The 20487-nt window shown below is 41.6% G+C and overlaps 5 protein-coding genes across 5 annotated transcripts; 2 read left to right on the forward strand and 3 right to left on the reverse strand.

The window, feature by feature from the left end:
• The first annotated feature begins 738 nt into the window (after positions 1-738).
• On the forward strand, positions 739-2655 carry BDB00DRAFT_842716 (WD40-repeat-containing domain protein). The gene is made up of 7 exons (XM_053124909.1): positions 739-1169; positions 1256-1361; positions 1483-1531; positions 1645-1681; positions 1754-1911; positions 2000-2108; positions 2196-2655. The coding sequence occupies exons 1-7, from the start codon at positions 895-897 to the stop codon at positions 2428-2430; spliced, it is 969 nt and encodes a 322-aa protein (XP_052975774.1). The 5' UTR covers positions 739-894; the 3' UTR covers positions 2431-2655.
• Positions 2637-6482, reverse strand: BDB00DRAFT_876267 (uncharacterized protein; the record flags this gene model as incomplete). The annotated part of the gene is made up of 11 exons (XM_053127460.1): positions 2637-3186; positions 3276-3386; positions 3470-3549; positions 3624-3676; positions 3760-4019; positions 4095-4200; positions 4267-4414; positions 4493-5155; positions 5306-5364; positions 5448-5858; positions 5960-6482. 11 exons carry the CDS (start codon positions 6480-6482, stop codon positions 2637-2639), a joined length of 2964 nt encoding a protein of 987 aa, XP_052975775.1.
• Positions 6483-6920: 438 nt separating this feature from the next.
• BDB00DRAFT_842722 (HAD-like domain-containing protein) lies at positions 6921-8362 on the forward strand. The gene has a single exon (XM_053124910.1). It carries the CDS (start codon positions 6927-6929, stop codon positions 8088-8090), a length of 1164 nt encoding a protein of 387 aa, XP_052975776.1. The 5' UTR covers positions 6921-6926; the 3' UTR covers positions 8091-8362.
• A 6250-nt stretch (positions 8363-14612) lies between these two features.
• Positions 14613-15380, reverse strand: BDB00DRAFT_791025 (uncharacterized protein; the record flags this gene model as incomplete). The annotated part of the gene is made up of 2 exons (XM_053121011.1): positions 14613-14623; positions 15059-15380. The coding sequence occupies 2 exons, from the start codon at positions 15378-15380 to the stop codon at positions 14613-14615; spliced, it is 333 nt and encodes a 110-aa protein (XP_052975777.1).
• Positions 15381-16207: 827 nt separating this feature from the next.
• Positions 16208-16686, reverse strand: BDB00DRAFT_876272 (uncharacterized protein; the record flags this gene model as incomplete). Its single annotated transcript, XM_053127461.1, has 2 exons — positions 16208-16407; positions 16497-16686. The coding sequence occupies 2 exons, from the start codon at positions 16684-16686 to the stop codon at positions 16208-16210; spliced, it is 390 nt and encodes a 129-aa protein (XP_052975778.1).
• Positions 16687-20487: the final 3801 nt, after the last annotated feature.

Genomic DNA, 20487 nt, shown 5'->3' on the forward strand with positions numbered 1-20487 from the left:
ACGATGGCACGCGTACCTTTTTTAAACCAAGCTCTTGAGCGTTTCATATTGATATCAAAAGCTGACTCGTCAAGAAACACGCAATTCGTCAAAAAATTCATATCAGTATTTTCCCATTTACGAACCCAATCATGTCTCTCTTCAACCTTTGCTGGGCTGTTTCTTTCGATAGAATGGAAGTCAGCTTTCTTCAAAGAAAGATTGCACTCACTTCTCATTCAGTCACTTCAACAACAGCAGCAGAAGGATTAGCCATCAATGAAGTCGATAACAGCAGTTTTATGCTCTTCGCTCAAGATACATTTACGACCAACCTGCTTACAAACCTCGAAAATACTTTAAGGACGCGTAGTGTACTGCTTAACCCATCTCTGCGCAGTTCGAATGTGAATACCCAACTGCTTCGCTGCAGCTGATGCGCTCATACACTTTTCAATCTTCAGGTCGAAAAATCGAGCCTTATCCTGAACGGTGTACCGCACATAATCATCGTAACACGACTTCATTTTCAAATGCACGACATGTTTCTAAAATACGACTTGGTTCCCGGAAAGTGCGAAATTGATGTTGAATAACTGACGACATCGATTTTCATTGGCTTGCGACATCATTTTTGACCGTGTGCGACATTGACTGTTGGAAGCACTGTACCATTCCTTTATCAAGAATGACAAACCACCATGGGCGGTGTTACGTTGCCGCGCATGATATCGATGGTTCATAACTGGTTAGCCGTACGAAAAGAGTTCCTCTTCACTGAATGACGGCGAGTAATACGTCGAGCATAATCAGCAGCATTTATAATATGCTTTTGATGTGCATATCTTGTAGTCAGTGGGATGCTCAAAAACAAGAAAAGCGGGGTAATCCGTTTCGCCGGGAAACAGGAAGAAAATGCTCTATGCGTCCTCCGGCGGATTTTTCTTTCTCTTTGAAACTTTATTGTATATATACCCTTCCATTCCCTCCAACATGGCACCTTATCCAACACACTGCGATCACACACTCACTGGTCACAAAGAACCTATCAGTCAAGTACGCTATAACAAATCCGGGCAATACTGTGTATCCGGTGGACGCGATCGGACAGTACGATTATGGAATCCGACGACAGGCATGGAACTACATAAATACATGGGTCACGGTCGCGATGTACTCGGTGTCTCAGTGTAAGTTTTTCATCAAGTCTTCTTTCTATAGTCGAGAGATTGAGAGAGCTTCTTCAAATTAAAAAAGAAACTTGGTGTTTGAATAGATCGCCAGATAATGCCAAACTTGCGAGTTGCGGTGTTGATCGCGCTGTTATTTTATGGGATGTTGGAACGGGCGAGATCTTACGGCGGTACACAGCACACTGGGAGGTAACGTATTCGCTGGACTGGGCAAAAGCATCCAGTTGCATTGAAATATGCCAAACCCTCTAATAGAATAACTGAATTGCATATTTCTTCATATATTTTTCATATTGGCACGGGTTGGCAGCGAGTGAATGGAGTGGATTTCAATGATCAAGGCACGGTTCTTGTCAGTGGTACGATTATATGCTAAAAAAACCACAATGTGGTGAACGAAAGGATGGAGAGAAGGTTTCGAGTCTGAACACTGTGTGAGAGTGAAATATAGTAAAGTTTCTCTGTTTAATAGGATCTTTTGATGCAACGGTTCGTATTTGGGATTGTAGGTAAGTAATTAAAATTGGATAGGAGCACCTACCCATACGAAAATCTGAAAAAAACTCCTATTTTTGCCCCAGGTCATCCAACTTTTCCCCAATCCAAGTTCTTGAAGACTGCAAAGATAGCGTCATGTCTATCCAAGTCCGAGACGTGGAGATCGTGGCGGGATCGGCTGATGGGCGCGTTCGAAGATATGATTTAAGGAATGGACAATTATCAGAAGATTATATTGGACGTAAGGGAAAAAAAAGAAGAACCATATTCTTCCATTGTGTATTGGATTTTATAAGGTAAACCGCTGACAAATTGAGGACGATATGTAGCGGCCATCACATCTGCTCGATTATCGCATGACGGGAATTGTGTACTCGTAAGCACTCTAGACGATACCGTACGTCTGATGGATAAGTCCAATGGGACGCTATTGAACGAGTACGTTTGCATGGTTTCTTTCTTCCATCATCATCATCATAGTATATATATAAAAAAAACTCATCATCATCATCAAACACAATACAGATTTACGGGGCACAAACACAAGGAATTCAAGGTCGAATCGGTCATGTCAAATACAGACGCATATGCAGTGAGCGGATCCGAAGACGGCCATATTCATATCTGGGACGTACTCGAAGGAAATAAAGTAGAAACATTAAAATCGCATGACACGGTGGTCACGTCTGTAGATTATCATCCATCCGATGTTGCGATAGTTACAGCCGGGGATGATGGCGCCATACGTGTTTGGAGTTAAGAAAAACAGTACTTTTTGCATACGGTTACATGCATATCATATAGACCGATGAAGAGCTGGTTTCTCTTTCTCGCTTAGCAAACCTTTCTCAGTAATACAATGTTTTTGTTGCGATGTGTTTTATCGGTTGGGAATGCTGATTTGAAAGAAAGAAAGAAAGAAAGAAGGATGAAGGGTGTGTGTGTGTGTGTGTGTTGTTGTACTGTTCAGAATGTAGTGCCTTTTCTACTCTTGGAACGTTTCTTTTTCTTTCTATTTTTCGGTGGTGACTGGGCATTAGATGAAGCTGCTCCTCCTCCTTCTTCTTCTTCATCATCCCTATTCTCCGGAGTGACGCTGCCGCTCTGGTCTTGCTGTTGCTGTTCCTCTTCTTCTTCCTGCTGCTGCTGCTGCTGCTGACCTTCCATTTCAGTGGGTGATGAGACCATGGAGTCCTTGTTTTCGGATTCCGAGACTACTACGGCTGGGGATCGTGTATCGATTGGCGGGACTGGACCCGTGGGTGGGATGGGACCACTGGGAGCTGCTTCAGGGACAACGGCATCATCTGCTGCTGCTGCTGCTGACAACGACATTTTATTACTCTCCACATTACCATATGTGTTATTGTGAGGTCCGCCATTTGTTGCCTCAGCATCGCTACCATCACTGTCATCATGGAGCTGCTTTTGCCACATTTCATAATATACACCGTCGCTGCCCTGTTTGATCAGTTCTTCGTGACTTCCAGACTCAACCACTCGGCCATCCTTGATCCTTTATATACACAAAAGCCAGGGAGGGAAATCAGACATTTGCAGTCTAAAGAGAACTCCTTGCATTTTTCATGTTTACATATCACTTACACCAAGATCAGATCAGCATTGACAATGGTCGAAAGACGGTGAGCAATCACGAGTGTAGTGCGATCCTTGGTCATGATCGATAAGGCTTGTTGGATTTGACGTTCAGTGCCGCTTACGAGAGGATGATAAATGTCAGAAAGATAAACTTCTCATTCACTGTCTCATTTTGAAACGAAAATGGGGGAGTCACTTACGTATCCAATGCACTCGTTGCCTCATCCAAAAGAATAATCGGTGGATCTTTCAGAATGGTACGAGCAATAGCAACTCTTTGCTGTGTACCCACAAGTGAAATCAGTGTTAGCGTACGCTCCCCAAAGTCTATCCGTACGTGTTCATCTTATTTACCTTTTCGCCGCCGCTAAGTCGCAAACCGCGTTCACCCACTCGTGTTTCATAACCTGTGTTGAAATAAAAAGGGAGGGCTTGTCAAGACGATTGTCCTATTGTTTTTTTCGGTGACATATCCAGAGACTTTCCATACCATCGGGGAATTGAAGGATCTTGTCGTGAATCTGGGCAGCCTTGGCCGCTTTAAAGATAGCATCTTCAGGTGCATTAATGTTGCCATAACCAATGTTGTATAGTACGCTGTCGTTAAAGAGCACCGTATCCTGTGGGACAACACCAATATTTTGACGCAATGATTCTTGACGGACCTGTTTGATGTCCTGACCATCAATGTAGATATGGCCAGAGTCAGGATCGTAGAAACGGAACAGTAGTCGCAGGATTGTTGATTTTCTAAAAATAAAAAGATGTGGGGCCCCAGGTTAGTTGCTTAGCGTTCTAAGACTACATGCAGTGAAACAAACTCACCCTCCACCAGAAGGGCCCACTAGGGCAACAGTGGCACCCTTGGGAATTGAGAATGTGATGCCGTTCAAGGCCGTCTGTCGAGGATCGTAGCTGAATGTAACGTTATCTGGATATATAATGTAGATGATTAGAACACTTGGCTGTATAAGGTTTGCAAGCAACTGGGACTTACCAAACACTACATGACCCTCCTTGACAGCCAAATCCTTTGCATTGGGGGCATCCTTGACGGTCTGCTCTTCCTCGAAAAGAGCGAGCATCTTCTCCATGTCGATGAAGTTGGATTGGATCATGCGATAGTACGTTCCGAAAAAGTGCAGCTATGCGTGTAACAACAAGTGGAGCACAAAAAATTAATATCGACATAGTAATTCACCAGCCGCTTGAGCAGAACTTACTGGAGTGTATAATTGCATCATGTACATGTTGAAGAATACAAAGTCACCGGATGTAAGGCGGCCCTGTGAAACTTCCCAGGCAAACAAGAGACAGCCAGCGAGCAATCCGCCGCTAATCACTGCATTCTGCGCCAGATTCAGAACATTGAGCGAAGTAGAGCTGAGCCAGTCCGCCTTTTGGTACTCGATGATGGCATTCTTGTAGCGGTTGATTTCAAAGTCCTCGGCACCATAATACTTTACTGTTTCAAGGTTCAGCAGCGAATCGACTGCTTTGGTCCGTGACGAGTTGTCCAGCTCAATCATTGTGCGACGATACTTTGTGCGCCATTCGGTGAGGGCGATGGTGACAAAAAGGTAGAAGGACATGGTCAGAAACACAATCAGGCCGAAGGGTGGCGTAAACTTGACGGCGCACACAAACACGGCGACAACAATGTTGGCCAGCGCAGGAAAGATTTGAAACAGGATTTGGGACAAAAGTTGGACGATGCTGTTGGTGCCTCGGTCCATTACGCGCAGTACCTCGCCTGTCTTTCGATTGATATGGAAATGCAACGACAGGCCGTGCAGATGGCTGAACATTTTCACCGAGATTTCACGCGTGGTGTACTGCCCGATGGGGATCCATAGCCAGTTCTGCATGGCTTGGATAAGGCCAGACTAATGATAATGACGATGGCACACACGCAAACATGAAACACATTAAATGTAAACAGCCGGTCTTGTCGAGAGCTTCTTGGCCACTATAGCACACACACACACACACACACGCACACACAAAGCTGCAACCCAGAAAAAAATAACGCGTACCCCACCCTGCAGGAATCGAAGACCGACATAAACCAGGACAGCAGCCCATGCGAATTTGCCTACAAAAACAATATTTTCTGTCGTTTTAGCAAAGAGAGCATATACACGTCGTGATTCCGTGTGTGCGTGTCGACCACCTCACCTTTGTCTTTTTCGAACCCATCCACCACTTTGCCAATCTGCAGTGGTGCCAAAACATTCACAAGCAGGCCAGCCAGCATCAGTGAAAAGCACACCAGAACCAGCAGCTGCAGTCTAAATGACTTGTGTGGCCAGATGTACGGAAGCAGCTTTCGCATTTTTCCAAAAAAGTTTGAAAACGCACTCGGCTCTGCTTTCCGAGACGTTTCACTCTCGTCTGCTAGTGCGGGTGTGCTGCCATAACGGTTCTCCGTTGTTGTCATAGCACCCAACAAGGGTGCCCGTTCGCTAGCACTGTGGTTCCGTCGTGAAAACATTTGAATCACGCACAGCAGCACGGTCAACAACTCCATGACGTAGCGAGCAATGAATATTCCAAGGAACGTATAGTCATAAAGACTAAACACTGTGCCTTTAGAGTGCACACACACACACACACGCGCACATTGTGAGTGAATAAGCGAGGAACCTTCCCAATGATCGCATATGCATATAGAGCCAGAATTTCTTTACCTGGTTTGGGACGAAGCAATCCGACAGTCCAAAGCCAACCAACCATAGTTTCGCCCAACGCGGCCGCCATCCAAAACATATACTGGACCCAGTTCCACTCGCCAAACTTGAAAGTTTCATCCGTCAGGCAAGCCAGCGCAATAGCCCAGGACAGCCAGGAGACGCCAATGTAATAAGCCAAGACGCTGCTGGTCCATTGTCGTTCAACAATAGCCCGAGTTGTCAATGCAATCGCGTCGGCGACAAAAGTGACAAGAATCGTGACGGAAATGGCCACAATAAGACGCGACAGAGGCGATAGACGATGTCGTGCTGTTGGTGATTCTAACCATGGTCTTCCACGTGTAACGAGATAACGTCCAAAACCAAGAACGATAGTAACCGTCAGTAAAGCTGTCGGTGTGGTGAAGAAAGGTGTTGCCCATGTAAATGGACCCGTTGAATAAAATGGGGGAAACGGACTCGATGTTGTTGTCTCTTCTAGTACTGGTAACGGCGCATTGACCGTCGTCAGCACCTCCATTCTTCTGTTTACGTAACGTTTAGTATGTTTTTGTGTTGTTGGGAGGTGGAGGAAGAGAACCGAAGAGAAAGAACGGAACGATAAAAAAAAAAAAGAGGAAAAAAACAAGCTAAAATGCCGCTTGCAGTAATTTTTCGTATTGTCCGAACCAGCGCGCTTTAATACGCTTTCTCGTTTTTTCGCATGTGTCTCTAGTGTTTATGTTGAGTACGCCATCTCTCGCACGAGCATCATGTTGATTCAGTTTCTTTCAAAACATAGCTGTGATAATGCATACTATGCTCTCCACCACCAAAGGAAAACTTGCTTGATGCTGACACTGGATGTTATAGGCTTACCTTTTATTGCGCACCCAAGGTGTATTACTCGAGCGGTATTCCAAAACTCATTACACGTTACAGAAATAAAATCACGGCCGCTGTTCAGGCTCGCCTGTCGCACCTAATGCAGTATATTCAGGGACTTCAAGCGGTCATATCCAAGAACGAATACTACACCATTGCAAGTGATGTCTATGGTGTTTTACATGATGGCGCGAAACCTTATCCGTATACACGCGAATGCATAGAGAAATTACACAATCTCGGGCTTGAAACTATACTACTTTCAAATTCTTCACGACTCGGCAACGTTCTTGCCAACGATCTGCAGCGCAAGTACGGATTCGACAAAACCAAGTACAAGAGAGTATTATCAAGTGGCGATGTGACGAGACGATTTTTGCACGACTGTATAGATTTAGTACGACAACGTACAAAGTCCACAACAACAGTGACGACGACGACGACGAACATTGCTGACCACGAGAAAGACACCACCGATTGTTCAGCAACCATGCTTGTCGGCAACAAGAACAACACTGAATCGCGCACTATAACAGCCCATGAATTCGTACAGAATCACATCAAAACTGGACGATTCCATTTGATTGGCAATGCCGATTATCATGCACCACTGTACGAAGCACTTGCACCTGAAATGAACCCTGTATCATTAGACGATATGGAAGTCGACTTTGTCCTTGTCGGTTTAATCATGAGTTTACCGCACCAACAACTTGTAAACCCAAATGATCGTGACAACATACGGCAACACTATGATGCATACCTACGCCAATGTCGAGAGAAGGATATTCCTTTGGTCATTGCCAATCCTGATGTTCGCGCACCCAACGGGAGTAATAGTGATGGAACCCCACGTTTGCTCATGTGCCCTGGTTATATTGGTGAGCTTTACCAAGAAATGGGTGGCAAGGTACTCTACTTTGGTAAGCCGTTCGCTACGATCTATCGATATCTTTCATCGATTGTTCAACAGCAAGAACAACAACAAGGTGCTGGCGATGATGGTCGACGACGACGAGTGCTGTGTGTTGGTGATAATATTTCAACCGATGTTTTAGGCGCACGTCGAGCTGGTCTTGATGTAGCCCTGGTTCTAGGTGGTGTGCACAATATCTCTACCGCCACTACAGCATCCAAAGCAACAACAGTGAACAACAATGATACTAGCGATTATACCGTTATTGCACGACAGGTCGTCGAACAGCTTTGCTTTGAATATGATAGCCCAGAACCGACCTACATAATGGACGAGTTGCGTTTTTAAACTTTATCTATTCAGTCAAGTTTTGCAATCTTTTTGTACGCATCCCGTTTCTTTGTGTATTTATATCAATGCTGGCACTGTTGCTGCTTTGGTATTATTTATTCTACTTTAGATTATAACTTGTGTGATCTCAGATACAGAAACCATTTAGAAGAATAAAGTTCCAATAGAAAGGTTCTAGTCCCCGTAGCATGATGTTGAAAGGTCTACGAGCCTTTATCGCCTACGCACCTTCGGTATTGAGCCCCTCCGTTTCGTTTCGTGTCAAAATCTATGGAGCTTCGTCTCGGCGGCTTGCTACAGGCTTCCCCAAACCTCCCGTAGCAACCCCGTTAAAGCTGTATTAGTGTTTGTCGTTAGGTGTTTTACTAGTGCTTGCGGATATCAGTAAAACTGCTCATTTACCTACCCTAACGCCCTAAACACTCCAACATAACAGACTAAGCACCAATACTAGCCTTACCCAAGTGACTTGATCGAGTCTTAGGAGGCGGTCTAAGTCAATGATTTATATTTAGTGTTATGCAACAGTTGTTAATGCCTATCTATAGACAATGCTTATGTGAAGGCTGTGATGTTGGTGGGTCGGGAGGAAGTAAAGGAAACTGTGAGTGATTCGGGAGTGCGGACGTGGAATAATGCCCCATGATAGAGTGGCCATATGCGAAAGCTGGCTTACATAGGCACAGCATTGCTCTGTTAAATCCTTGCGACTTATTGCAACCATACAGTCATACAGACTTTCAGATGGTATGCGCGCGCATCCGTGATATTAATTATATATTTATGTAATATTTTGTCTATTATCTCCTGCTACTGGTGCAATATATAGTGCATCAGACATGTAAAATTTTTGAATGAATGCAATATAATAACAAAGACAGAGTCATGTTTTTTTTGGTGGCATAGCCATACTATTTTGAGTATCATAAGTGTAATCGTCCGCAAATCGATTGACTAGGGTTTCAACGGCTGCCCAGGTACCAAAGATCATAACGACAAACCCATATAGAACAATTAAACAATTCTGTGTAAATTCATATATCTGTTTGCTGCCAAACCAGCTGATCGCCAGTAGAACCCATCGCTAGTAAAATCTCGGACGAAAAATTAAAAACAATCACATTATTGGCAAATATACCCAGCAAGAAATTGAGCTTGTCAAAGCATGGAATTAGCACAACAGCGACAACTACCATTATTACCATACGAAGAGCAGAGCGAACCATGAATTTTTAGGTTTCGCCAAAGCGTTCGACCCTAACAGATGTTTGATAGTACCCGCAGAAGGTGATATACATGATCTCGCATGTTATCACAGCTGTTACTGAAACGAGGAGCCATTGCTTTGGATCTGTCTCAACGAGCGTTTAACATTTTTGTATATCAAATGGGAGCCGGCAGCATAGAACATGGCAGAGAATGCAACATAAAAAAAACCTTCCCATGTAGCATAGTCCTTCTAAATTCCGGCATAGCTGGGTATACAACGTTACAGTGATACCCCGAGAGCTATCCCTCCAATCCGAATACAAGAAAGAGCTGCATAACAAACATCATACACTTCACATCACACAACAAGAGCTCTACCACAACAGCCTCGCAATTACTACGACATTCAGGTATTTTCCATAAAGCCAAGGATACAGCGATCCGATAACAACGTAGCAACAACTCTACAACCTTCTGGTACCTTCTGGTACCTTCCAAATGCCAAGGAATAACTATTGGTAGCATTATTCCTAGACCTTTCAGCTGATTTCGCAACCATTACCATTGGTTGAAAGTACTTTCCACAATCTTCGAGCATCTTCCTTGATGTTCAATTACAATAGATGTATTAATTTATTTTGGTATAGATATAAATACCCCATCATTTTGATTTGGATAAAGACATAGAACTTCCACCCCTCACTTTCTACCTAACTTTTCAAATGTTGTTTTCAATCACTCAAGACCTTACACGGCTTGTTTCATCTTTCATTCTGTTTATTGCTAGTAACTGAAGCTAAATATACTCTTTTATTAAGACCAGACGTAACATTCCTGCTCTTATTTCTCATTTACTTTGGACAGACGTAACAAAAAAACAACGGGTTTCAGCAAACATTGCCAACTATGTACAATGCACGGCGACCGAGCTATCCACCTCGAATTTAAGACAGACGATACCCTTACCAACTAGCCCGACGACAAAATTACAATGACCAGCAAAATGGGAATGAAGACAACGCCCATATCAGGACCGTCGACCCTATCATAACAACAACCAGCGACCCTATCAACAGCAGCAAAGCCATAACAACGGACGTCCGCAACAACAAACGGACCATAAGCAGAGACAGTCGAACGGAAGACCTAACCAAAACGAGGAACCTGCCATGAGATCATCGAAAAAAGACTGGCTGAACAGTAATAGCCGATCCAATGTATACAGCAATTTCGTACATTTGGAAGGTCGATACCAGGAGGACTAATACGACGATGTTGACGACTATTGGCATTCAGAAGAAGAATACTATGACGACCAGTATTACGAAGAACCACGAGGATACAACAAGCCAAAAAAAAAACTACTAGGGCCAGTTGCTCATGAGAAACGCGGTCAACTGAACGCCTCCACCAACTATAACAAACCCGCAATGAACATAAGAACACTCAAAAGCAAAAGCAAATCCGATCTGCAACATCGAGAATATAACAGCGCTCAAGACTTATACACTGTACAAAAACGACCATTGAGCTTAGAAAACACTGAAAAACGACGAAGTATGAGCCTGAGATCAGGATCAAACGTCAATAATCGTGAATGCAGACAAGCCTGATCCTGCAAAGAAGCGACAACGAAGAGTACAATTCCAAGAACAAGATATCAACAAACAACCATCATCTTCAAGAACCAGTGAGCCGACGAACCAACCGCAGGCTATACCAGGAGATATGCCTACACCAATGGATGCTACTAGAAACGACCGATCGATCAATTGAACGACCGATGGAAATAGACCGAGCCCAAACAAACTGAAGGAACCGACGCGCAAGATCACCACGGATAAACCAAAAAAATTAAAGCCACGCCGCGCGCCAAGGACGAAACCAGTTATCGACTACGATATTGTAGAAGATGTATCCAACATAACAGCTCAAATAAAGATCAGAGAACGTATCAAGGCTTGTCCTAAATTTAGACGAGATTTACATAGCTTTACTGCTGTACGCAGAAGAAAAGATAAATCTCTAAACGCACTGGAGTTGAAACAGCCGAGGGATTCACAAAACCACCAAAAGGAAAGACATACTTTTATGGAAAATTATCTCGCCCAATCTCTGGAGGTGTAAACTTCTATCCATAAATATCTGCGACTGTACCCATTGAAGCAACCAATTACCCTAGCATATGAGCCGAAGCCACAGACTACATGACCATTCTGGAAAACTTTTCATTCTGCAAAGTAGATATCCCAAGTGGATTCCTACTAGGAGACTACATGGAGCAAGATTATATTTGAGATGATGACTCCGATACCGTATACTGTGAAGACTTGAACAATGAAGAGATATATGGTTACGACATCAACCTGCAATACCCATATTCGACACTGCAACGACAAGGAGCCCGATACAAGGAAGAGTTATTCTCCTTGGATCACGGTGCACAATCACCTATACTACTGGAGACCAGGAACATTGAGCAGAACAACACCATAGAAGTTTGGTCGAGAGAGAGCATTACTATACCCGCCAATTTTACCACTCAAGTGCATGGTAGACTTCTCAGACCTACAGCGACGACACCGCTATATTTTGTACCAGAACAAGAAGTTCACCTTGCAAAAACACGGCATGAATACTTTTGCCCGGACATACTACAAGGAGCCACAACCTTCACCATAACAATCAAAAATAATCTGCCTTCATTATTGATTATTTCACCACTGAGCTTTATTGGCACCTTTCAAAAAATACAAGACAATGCAGATCCCGGAGTAGAAAGACTAGTGACGAACCGAAGCGAATCCAACAAGGATATTCCAACGCCGAAAAACTTGTATCGAACTCGTGCGACAATATCAAGACTGCTTTGCCTGGGCAGACGACGATCTTGGATGTAGCGACCTATTGGAGCATAAAATCACTCTAAAGAAAAACGCGATACCAGTAGCCTCCAAACCCTACAGATTAGTAACTGTAGAAGCAGCTGCATTGAACAAGGAACTCGACCGATACTGCCGTCTCGGAATAACACGACCATTCAGCTCACCCTGGGCCGCACCTGTCATGCTCACCAAGAGAAAGGACAACACGTCATACAGATTCATTGCCGATATGCGAGGGTTAGATCAATCATCCATACGACCGGCGACATAAGTAGACAACTTGACTTGAAGGATGGATATAGCAGTTCCCGATGAGAGACAGCATGGCTTGTCTGGAGTGTGAGACTGTTATGTAAAGCCATTCTTGCTCTTGCTATACAAGTTCGACGTGTATTGTGACCACAGCGCACTACGTGGAATATGGAGCCATAAAGTACCAACAGACATAATGGCCAGGTGGATTAAGACACTGAGCGAATACGAATTCGACGTACACTACAAAAGTGCCCACCAAAACCAGAATGTTGACTTCCTCAGCAGACTACTAGGATTTGGAGAAGCAAGTACAATATATATAAAGAATACTTCAGCGAAGATGATATATACAGCGAAGGTAAATAATGCAAATATGGCAGGGGATGCTATGGGGGAGTCAGTCTGGTTTTTTTGTCATGTTTTTTTTTTTTGTTATTATAATATGGGGTGCGCGAATTTTTACGTACTTCCATTTTCGGCGATTGCAGGTAAAGCAGTCGCTCTGGCAGGAAAACCAGTCTCTTTTTTCTGAGCGCGTTCCTTGACTACTTACACTCACTAGTCATACAATCATACTAACACCAAATTTTACGTACATCAACCTTTACGTTCCTTTAAAACATAGTGTGGGCTTTCTTGCCCTTCCGTGAAATTTGATTATATATACAAAATCTTCAAAGTAATAACAACAACATGTATGGTCCTTTTAGCGCTCAAGGTACATAAAAATCATATACAACAGGTACGTAAAATCGGAAGTATGTAACTCCAAAATGAGAAGTACGTAAAATTTTATAGTACAAATATACAGCGCGAGAACTGATTTACTGTAAGGTGCGAACAGGGGCAAGACAACACAAGGCCAGTAACACCGGACGAGAATGTGCTAGGTGCTTTCGGCAAGAACAGGACAAGACAAGAAGGAAAGCAGAAGGTAGGAAACCAGATGGTGAGGGAAGAAACAAGAACAAGGTATAGGGAGGAAACAAGATAACTGACTGATGTTTTATCGTTCAAAGACTATGATATATATATATATATATATATATGTTTTACTATAGAATTTAATGATGCGAATAAACGGAAAGATTGGTATTAAGGTCGATAATTCAGATGATGATGATGGATGGGGATTTAATATGTCATCAACGATGTTGAGGATGATCACTTACTAGAGGTCGAAGAATGTTCATAACATTTATGTACTTCGGTGGCCAAGTACGTAAATTTTTGCATAAAAAGTAAGGTGAAGTACGTAAAAAATTTACAGTAGCCATCGTAGCTGCGACGGTTATACAGAGTCAAAGTATGATAGGCTACATCAATGGTAGCTATTTGTATGATCTACTCAAACGAGGCACAAAAAAGACAAGAAGTACGTAAAATTCCCAAATAGGAAGTACGTAAAATTTTATAGTACAAATATACAGCGTCAGAACCGATTTACGTACTTGAGTGGCTAAGTACATAAAAACTTGGAGGCTAAGTACGTAAAAATCCAAAAAAGGAAAGTGAAGTACGTAAAAATTTACAGTACCCTATAATATGCGGATGACTTGAGATGGTCAGTGGTGGGTGGTGGGAATGGTTATATGTATCGAAAAAAGCTACATCGTTACCAGATTTCAACCTGCAATGAGGTCCATTGACAAACAATCGGCACAGCACCAAAGTCACAGCACACTACCAATAGCAGTAGGCGAAAAGAGTGAGAGAATAGCACTTATTTCTAGGAGGACCGGTCATACCTTAAAAACGTGAAATGACAAGTGTGGAGCGCGACGTGATTATTTTGGGCGCGGTGTTATATAAACGACTTGCAACACGCAAGCAATAAAAAGTTGCTTTCTTCCTGTTTTACTCATTCTGAGTTGAAGTGAAAAAACGTATGAGTGAAGAAGATGCAAGTCTAGCAGACGCGAACGTTTTGTACGTTTTACGATAACATAAGGGCTGAAATCTGGTGACGATGTAGCTTTTTTCATACCTATGTGTTATGCTTTTTCTTATACCCATGCCATGTGTTATGCTTTTCTCTATACCCATGTCACCATGTGTTGTGCCCAGAACCAGCTCACTTTTTTTTCAAACGCAATTTTTTGGGCACAGATAGCATGTATGAGGCGAAGAGAATTAAATTTTCTCGTTTTTGGAAAGTGAAACGATTGTTTTAAAATGATACTGTAATAATATGAAAGTAGAGTTTATTGCTGTGTAAAAATACTATAAATGTTAATAGCGATATAAGATATCTGATGGTTTATATTGGTGTAAGGCGATTAAATGCTGTTGTATGGATTGCATTTTGTTTTGTTTATTTTTGTTGGTACAATCGACTTTACCACAGAAGCTACATTTCGCTGTGCATTTTGTCCTATTGTTTTTGCCTTTACATTTAATGCTGCCACAAACATTATATGTTTTTTGGTTATTTTTACGAAGGCCATCAAGTATGCTGTTATTGCTGGTACCGTTGTTAATGCTACCACTGTTGCTACTTGTAGATGCTTGTGGTATCGTGGTAAAATTTGGGTTTGTTGAACTGGATGCAGGTGCTAAATATATTTACAATGTCAATGTATGCGGATATTTGAATCGAGAAATTATTTTTCTTACCCAAACGTTGTAATGGTTGAAGTCTGACAGGAGGATATTCATATTGTGAACAATTTGACGGTGTTGGAGGCATGGAAGGTAATTGCTGTGGAATATTTGCTAGTAATCGATGGAACATAAAGGTGGCTAGATTTTGCGTATCGATAGGTGCTGGAGCTGGACAAATTGTAACAGGAGAATCAAGGCGATTTGTAGATGACGAGGCACTTGAAGTATTATCAATATGAATTATGCTTTCAGTACGTGGTGTTTTTGATGGAGATGGGTGTTGTGCAGGTGGTGCTGCTCGTTTACGGGCCGTCGAGTTCAAACCGTTGCTCATGTTATCGATGGATTCTTTGTTGTTGCTTTTGGTACATATGATATTATCGATTTCTTTCCATTTTGTGTAATGAATAGAAAGCTGCTTTGGTGTTTTATATATCTGTGCCGTTAACCAATTGCGACCAAAGTTTGGTAAATCGAAGAAAGTCTGTGGTTTTGAATCTGTGGTCTGGGAACTTGTGACGAAGAATTGAATCAAATGTGCTTTTCTCCTTGTCTGTGTGAACTGGTATAATCGCGTGTACTGCTCTTTGACATTCGGCAATATACTTGTATTGAGCTCCAGTTACTTGTGCAGTTGAACGATTGATCATAGTTAACGTGGCAATATCTAATGACGATGAATTGGTGTGTGAAGTGCTTTGGACTGGTGTTGCTTTGTCAATATTTACAATTCCATTAATGTTGGATCCAAGGGAGATATACCAAATAATTCGCCTGAAGACTTGAGGTAAAGAGAGTGTGTATGTATACTAGGCCCTCTGTAGCTGCATGGAAGGTTAAGTTTTGTTTCCAAGTTATTGATATGTTGTGATATCCACGGATCGTAATGACCGTCGTGAATACGTCCAAACCTATTTAATGTCCCAACCTACAACCCAACATATATGTCAATCCAAACTTTAAATTTTCCGAATGTAAAATGAAATAATAACTATTACTCACATTGATGTTGTGCCTAAGTCTATAATCTGCAAGTAGAGCATCAATATATTCAACACTGGCACCAAAAGCTCCAATCGTACGAATCAGGTTCTGGTGTATTCCACCTTCCAACGAATTTGTACCATAGCTACAGCGATATAGTGTAAGACCATCTTTATCTTAGCCACGGACAAAATAGAAGGGGATACCAGGTAGGTCAGATACGTGGCCCAGATGAATGGCAGTGAGCACATTTTTTGCTTGCTTCCAATTTTCAAAATCAAATAATGGTCGTCTGGTTCGAGCACAGCGCAATGGTCTATAAGTTTCAAACGGTTTTTTCACCATAGGGTAGAGATCTTTAGGAGGCGGCACAACACCTAATATAATAATGAAAAATTAGTGTTATGTTAGTGTATATATCTTGTTAATCCAGTTATTATACATTCAATTTGAAGGTTTAACTTACGCTTTACTCTTTTGAATATCCAATCAGGATCTTCAGCAAGTTTTTTATCCCATGTTGTTTCTTTCTTCTCCTCTAGGACCGCTGTTACCAGCCTTTTATCAATTTCATCATCTAAAAACAATGCATCATCGAATGTCCTTGAAAACCCCTTGGATAATCCATGTTTGCGTGAGACCTTTAAAATATCCATTGGATGAAAAACATCTTTCAGAATACGAGAGTGTGGAGCTTTTTGATCGATAGTGGTCGAGGTTCTGCTTCTGCTTTAATTATCGTTTTGTTGTTGTTGTCGAAATAGTTGCTGGCCGTAGTCTCGGCTTGACACGTCAATATCTTTGTTGATTTCAAGCAAATTTCCTTCTTCATCAATGATTGGTAAACTTTCATTTTCTTAATCTAAATCATCATCTTCGTCATCCGATTTCATGGGTGGATTACTTGTGCCTTTATACAAGAAGTATAAAATATATTAGTAATGTATTAAACCTGTATTGTTACAATCCGTTCATTATCTAATATTACCATCTTCTAAATATGTCTGTTGGTTAATCAATTGTTGAGTCGGTGTTGATATAGCTGAAGTGGCTGGTGATTCTGTACTGAAACAGTCTTGTAAGTACGAAGCTCAGACACCTTGACAACTATTTCGAACGGAGGACTCGCAAAATCTCGAAGGCACTTGTCATGTGCATTCACTGTGGCACCGGGCACCAAAGTTCTTTTGATGATAATGATAACGCGGCCTTTTTTAACTTCAACTCCATCTAGTCTTTTTTGTTGCTTGGAAATTACACCATATGCGACAGGCTCGTTAAACGACCCAGGATGATACGATACAGGATCACCTAAGAATATATACAAGCTTTAGTTCCAGCGTTATAAAACTGCTGTTGAATTTCATCTACCCAGTACATTACCCTCACCGTCAGGAGTAGGATTAGATATACGTATACCGATTACACCATGCCTCTTGACTTCTTCAAAAATTTTTAAAGATGCCCATGCATCGAGAGCGGCATACTCAATTTGGTCTTGTGTCAGTTGCGTTGCATACCCAGTCGAATAGAGTCGTCTTTGTTCAATGTATGTTCCAATATAGCTTCACAAGTTGGCACTAGTTTCGGTATCTTGAGCACCACGGATAGCCTTGATTTCAACGTTGCTTGGAATAGTAAGCAGTGGGTGAGAACGAGCATTTAACGGCCCTTCGTGTTCTTGTTCAACAACGGGAACCACGTCTTGCAAACGTGATGGTATAGCTTCTTTAAGAAAACTTTGATCCCCAGTTACGTTGTCCGTAAAAAATACTTATGGCTGTGTATATCCGTACAAATCATATGCATGTCGCATGGCGTCAAATGCATATTTGAGATTGGATAGTGCTTTTGTTGGATTAAGAAACTGAAGTCGGACTTCTTCATATTCGTTCAGCACCGTATATAAAGCAGCAAATACTGGTCGACCATTTATCTTGTTTATCAGCTTGATTATCTTAAAAGTATAGTCACCTTTAAGATGCACTCTGTCAAGCACTTCCATTTCCTTGTCGATGAGGTGTCGTATTTCTGCAATAAACGCAGTATAAAATGAACGGAAAATATTGAGGGGATCGAATGTGACCGGTATATACTTAGGTCGATCGTCAAATGAAGAGAATGGTGTTATGCTCTCTTGGTTATCAAACATACCATAAATTGACTGTTGATCAAATCGTCGATATACAATATACTGAATAAAATGTAAATGTAGCCGCGTGTGTTTTAATCGATGTACTTCAGGAATTATCTTGCAGAATCTCTTCGAGCCAACGGGATTTGGAACACATGGTCTATAGAGGTCACCAACAACTTTTGATAACCCACTTCGATGAGTCATGTATCCAGGGTATTCACATTGCAAGATTTCTGGTAGTTGACGGATTATTTCTGGGTCGTTACTGATATAACTTTTTTTTGCAACTAGGCGTGTGGCACTGGTAATGATACCCCATAATATAAAAGCAGCTAAGCATTTTAACTTAGAACAGAACTCTTTTGATAACTAAGCATATCACATAATTGTGTCGAAATGATCGCTATTCAATTGTTACCTATCAATATCTATTACTCTACATGCAAAAAGAGTCTTTGTATAACCGTTGTTTCCAAAAGTTACTTTGCAACCTGGGCACTTTAGTTTTTTTTAAAAAAACGTTTGTAGCAGAAGATGAGGGAACTATAGACACACATGTGGAAGATACAAGCTGCTTGGATCGATTTTTTCTCCATCCACCAATGCAAAGGAAGGAGACTTTGGGTGAACCCATAATGTGCCATTATGATATTCTTGAGGCATATTATCCTGTTTATCGCTGTTCATGGCATTTCGTATGCGATCTTGAAGGTCGAAAAAATACTTTTCAAGTATCCTGTCTTGATCTTCGCCTTCACGTTTGTCTTCCTCTGGAGTTGGTGTATTTGCCTCTTGAGTCTCATCATCATCATATCCAGTAGTGTCAATGTTGTTGCTTGTATTTGTGGCAACTTCTAGTAGCCCACGAATACTTGCTAGTTCATCGACTTCAGCTGGTTCTTCCAAAGACGTTCTGGGTAGCATGGCAGACGTGCGGTTGTTGTTGTTGTCATTGTCGTTGCTATTACTAATGTCGTCCTTGAAATCACTAGTTGCTGAATCAGTGGAATCTCCTGTGAAACAAAGCACGGATTGCCCTTGAGGTACTGAATGCGAGTTTTTGAGTTTTCTTCTGGCATTAGGATTTTTTCCTCCTTTCTTTATTCCAGGTTTCTTAAGATTAAACATTTTGACACTGTTGACACGGCCTTTAACAGTAGTAGTATAAAGAGAGATGAAACACTCTCGCCATGCACATGTAGACTGTTTATCTAAATCCCAGGAACAGTGTCATAGTCAAAATTTATCAGCCAGCCCAAAATGTCATGGTTGATTTTTATTGGACACTGCTTCCTCATCCACACTACCTACGCCGATATTAGATGTATCCTTCAATTATGAAAGCAGCTCGTTCTTGATGTAGTTCATATAGAGTTAATGAAGTAAAAGCAGATTTGACGTTAAGATATATAGTAACGAAAGTGCGATTTAAATTACTACTGTTGGTGTTGCCTTGGATAGCTGCAATAACATCACGCAACAGAGGAAGTGGATGTTGTTCACATTGTAATATATCACTGGGAGAAACGGTGTGTGTTACACGTTTAAAAATGGTTGAACATCAGTTGAGTATTAGCTGATATTCAACTAGTATTCAACTGATACTCACCTAATATTACACTGATATTTAACCATCCTTTAGTACTAGGGATCCACACGGTTCAGTTCGGTTCGGTTCTTGAAGGGAACCGAACCGAACCGTCTAAAGCAAGAACTGAACCGACTAGAACTGACGAGAACTGTAGAACCGAAGAATCGAATCGAAGAACCGAACCTATCATATATATAAAAAAGGCAAGATTCGGTATCTTTGAATGAAAGCTGATGTGTGTGTTCAAATGTCGCAGTATACTTGAATACTGTAGTAAAAAAGAATAGTTTATTATTGTACATTGAACAGCGGACTCAAAATGAATAAGAGAAACAGAATGTAAACATTCTTATACGATGTGGGTCATTGCATGGTTAAAAGATTAAAGCACAGTTTTTACGAAAAAAAGTGGAGCTTATAGTACTTACTTAGAGCGACTTAGTATTACTAGTACAATATGTTATCGTAACATTGGAGGAATTGAACCACAACCTGCAATACATACAGCTACTGTGTCTCTACGTGTGTATAGTGTATAGTGTCTCATAAAAGGCAAAGGGTGAATGGGTAAGATAATTCTGTTATGAGCCCCAGAATGCGCAATCTCAAACGGAATGCACAAACTTGATAAAACTGATCGAGAAGCCATGATAAATCTAGTAAAGTAGTACGTCATGGAGAAAAATGCATTATGGGTAGCAAAGTAGAGGAATAAGTAATGATGTGCGT

This window comes from Zychaea mexicana, assembly GCF_025766255.1.
Source record: "Zychaea mexicana strain RSA 1403 chromosome Unknown BDB00scaffold_86, whole genome shotgun sequence".
In the NCBI taxonomy this organism is placed as follows: Eukaryota; Fungi; Mucoromycota; class Mucoromycetes; order Mucorales; family Lichtheimiaceae; genus Zychaea; species Zychaea mexicana.

Coding starts and splice junctions, on each gene's coding strand:
- BDB00DRAFT_842716 (XM_053124909.1), top strand. CDS start 895: ATGCTCTATGCGTCCTCCGGCGGATTTTTCTTTCTCTTTGAAACTTTA. Junction 1,170..1,255: donor GATGTACTCGGTGTCTCAGT/GTAAGTTTTTCA, acceptor GTGTTTGAATAG/ATCGCCAGATAATGCCAAAC. Junction 1,682..1,753: donor GTTCGTATTTGGGATTGTAG/GTAAGTAATTAA, acceptor TTTTTGCCCCAG/GTCATCCAACTTTTCCCCAA.
- BDB00DRAFT_842722 (XM_053124910.1), top strand. CDS start 6,927: ATGCAGTATATTCAGGGACTTCAAGCGGTCATATCCAAGAACGAATAC.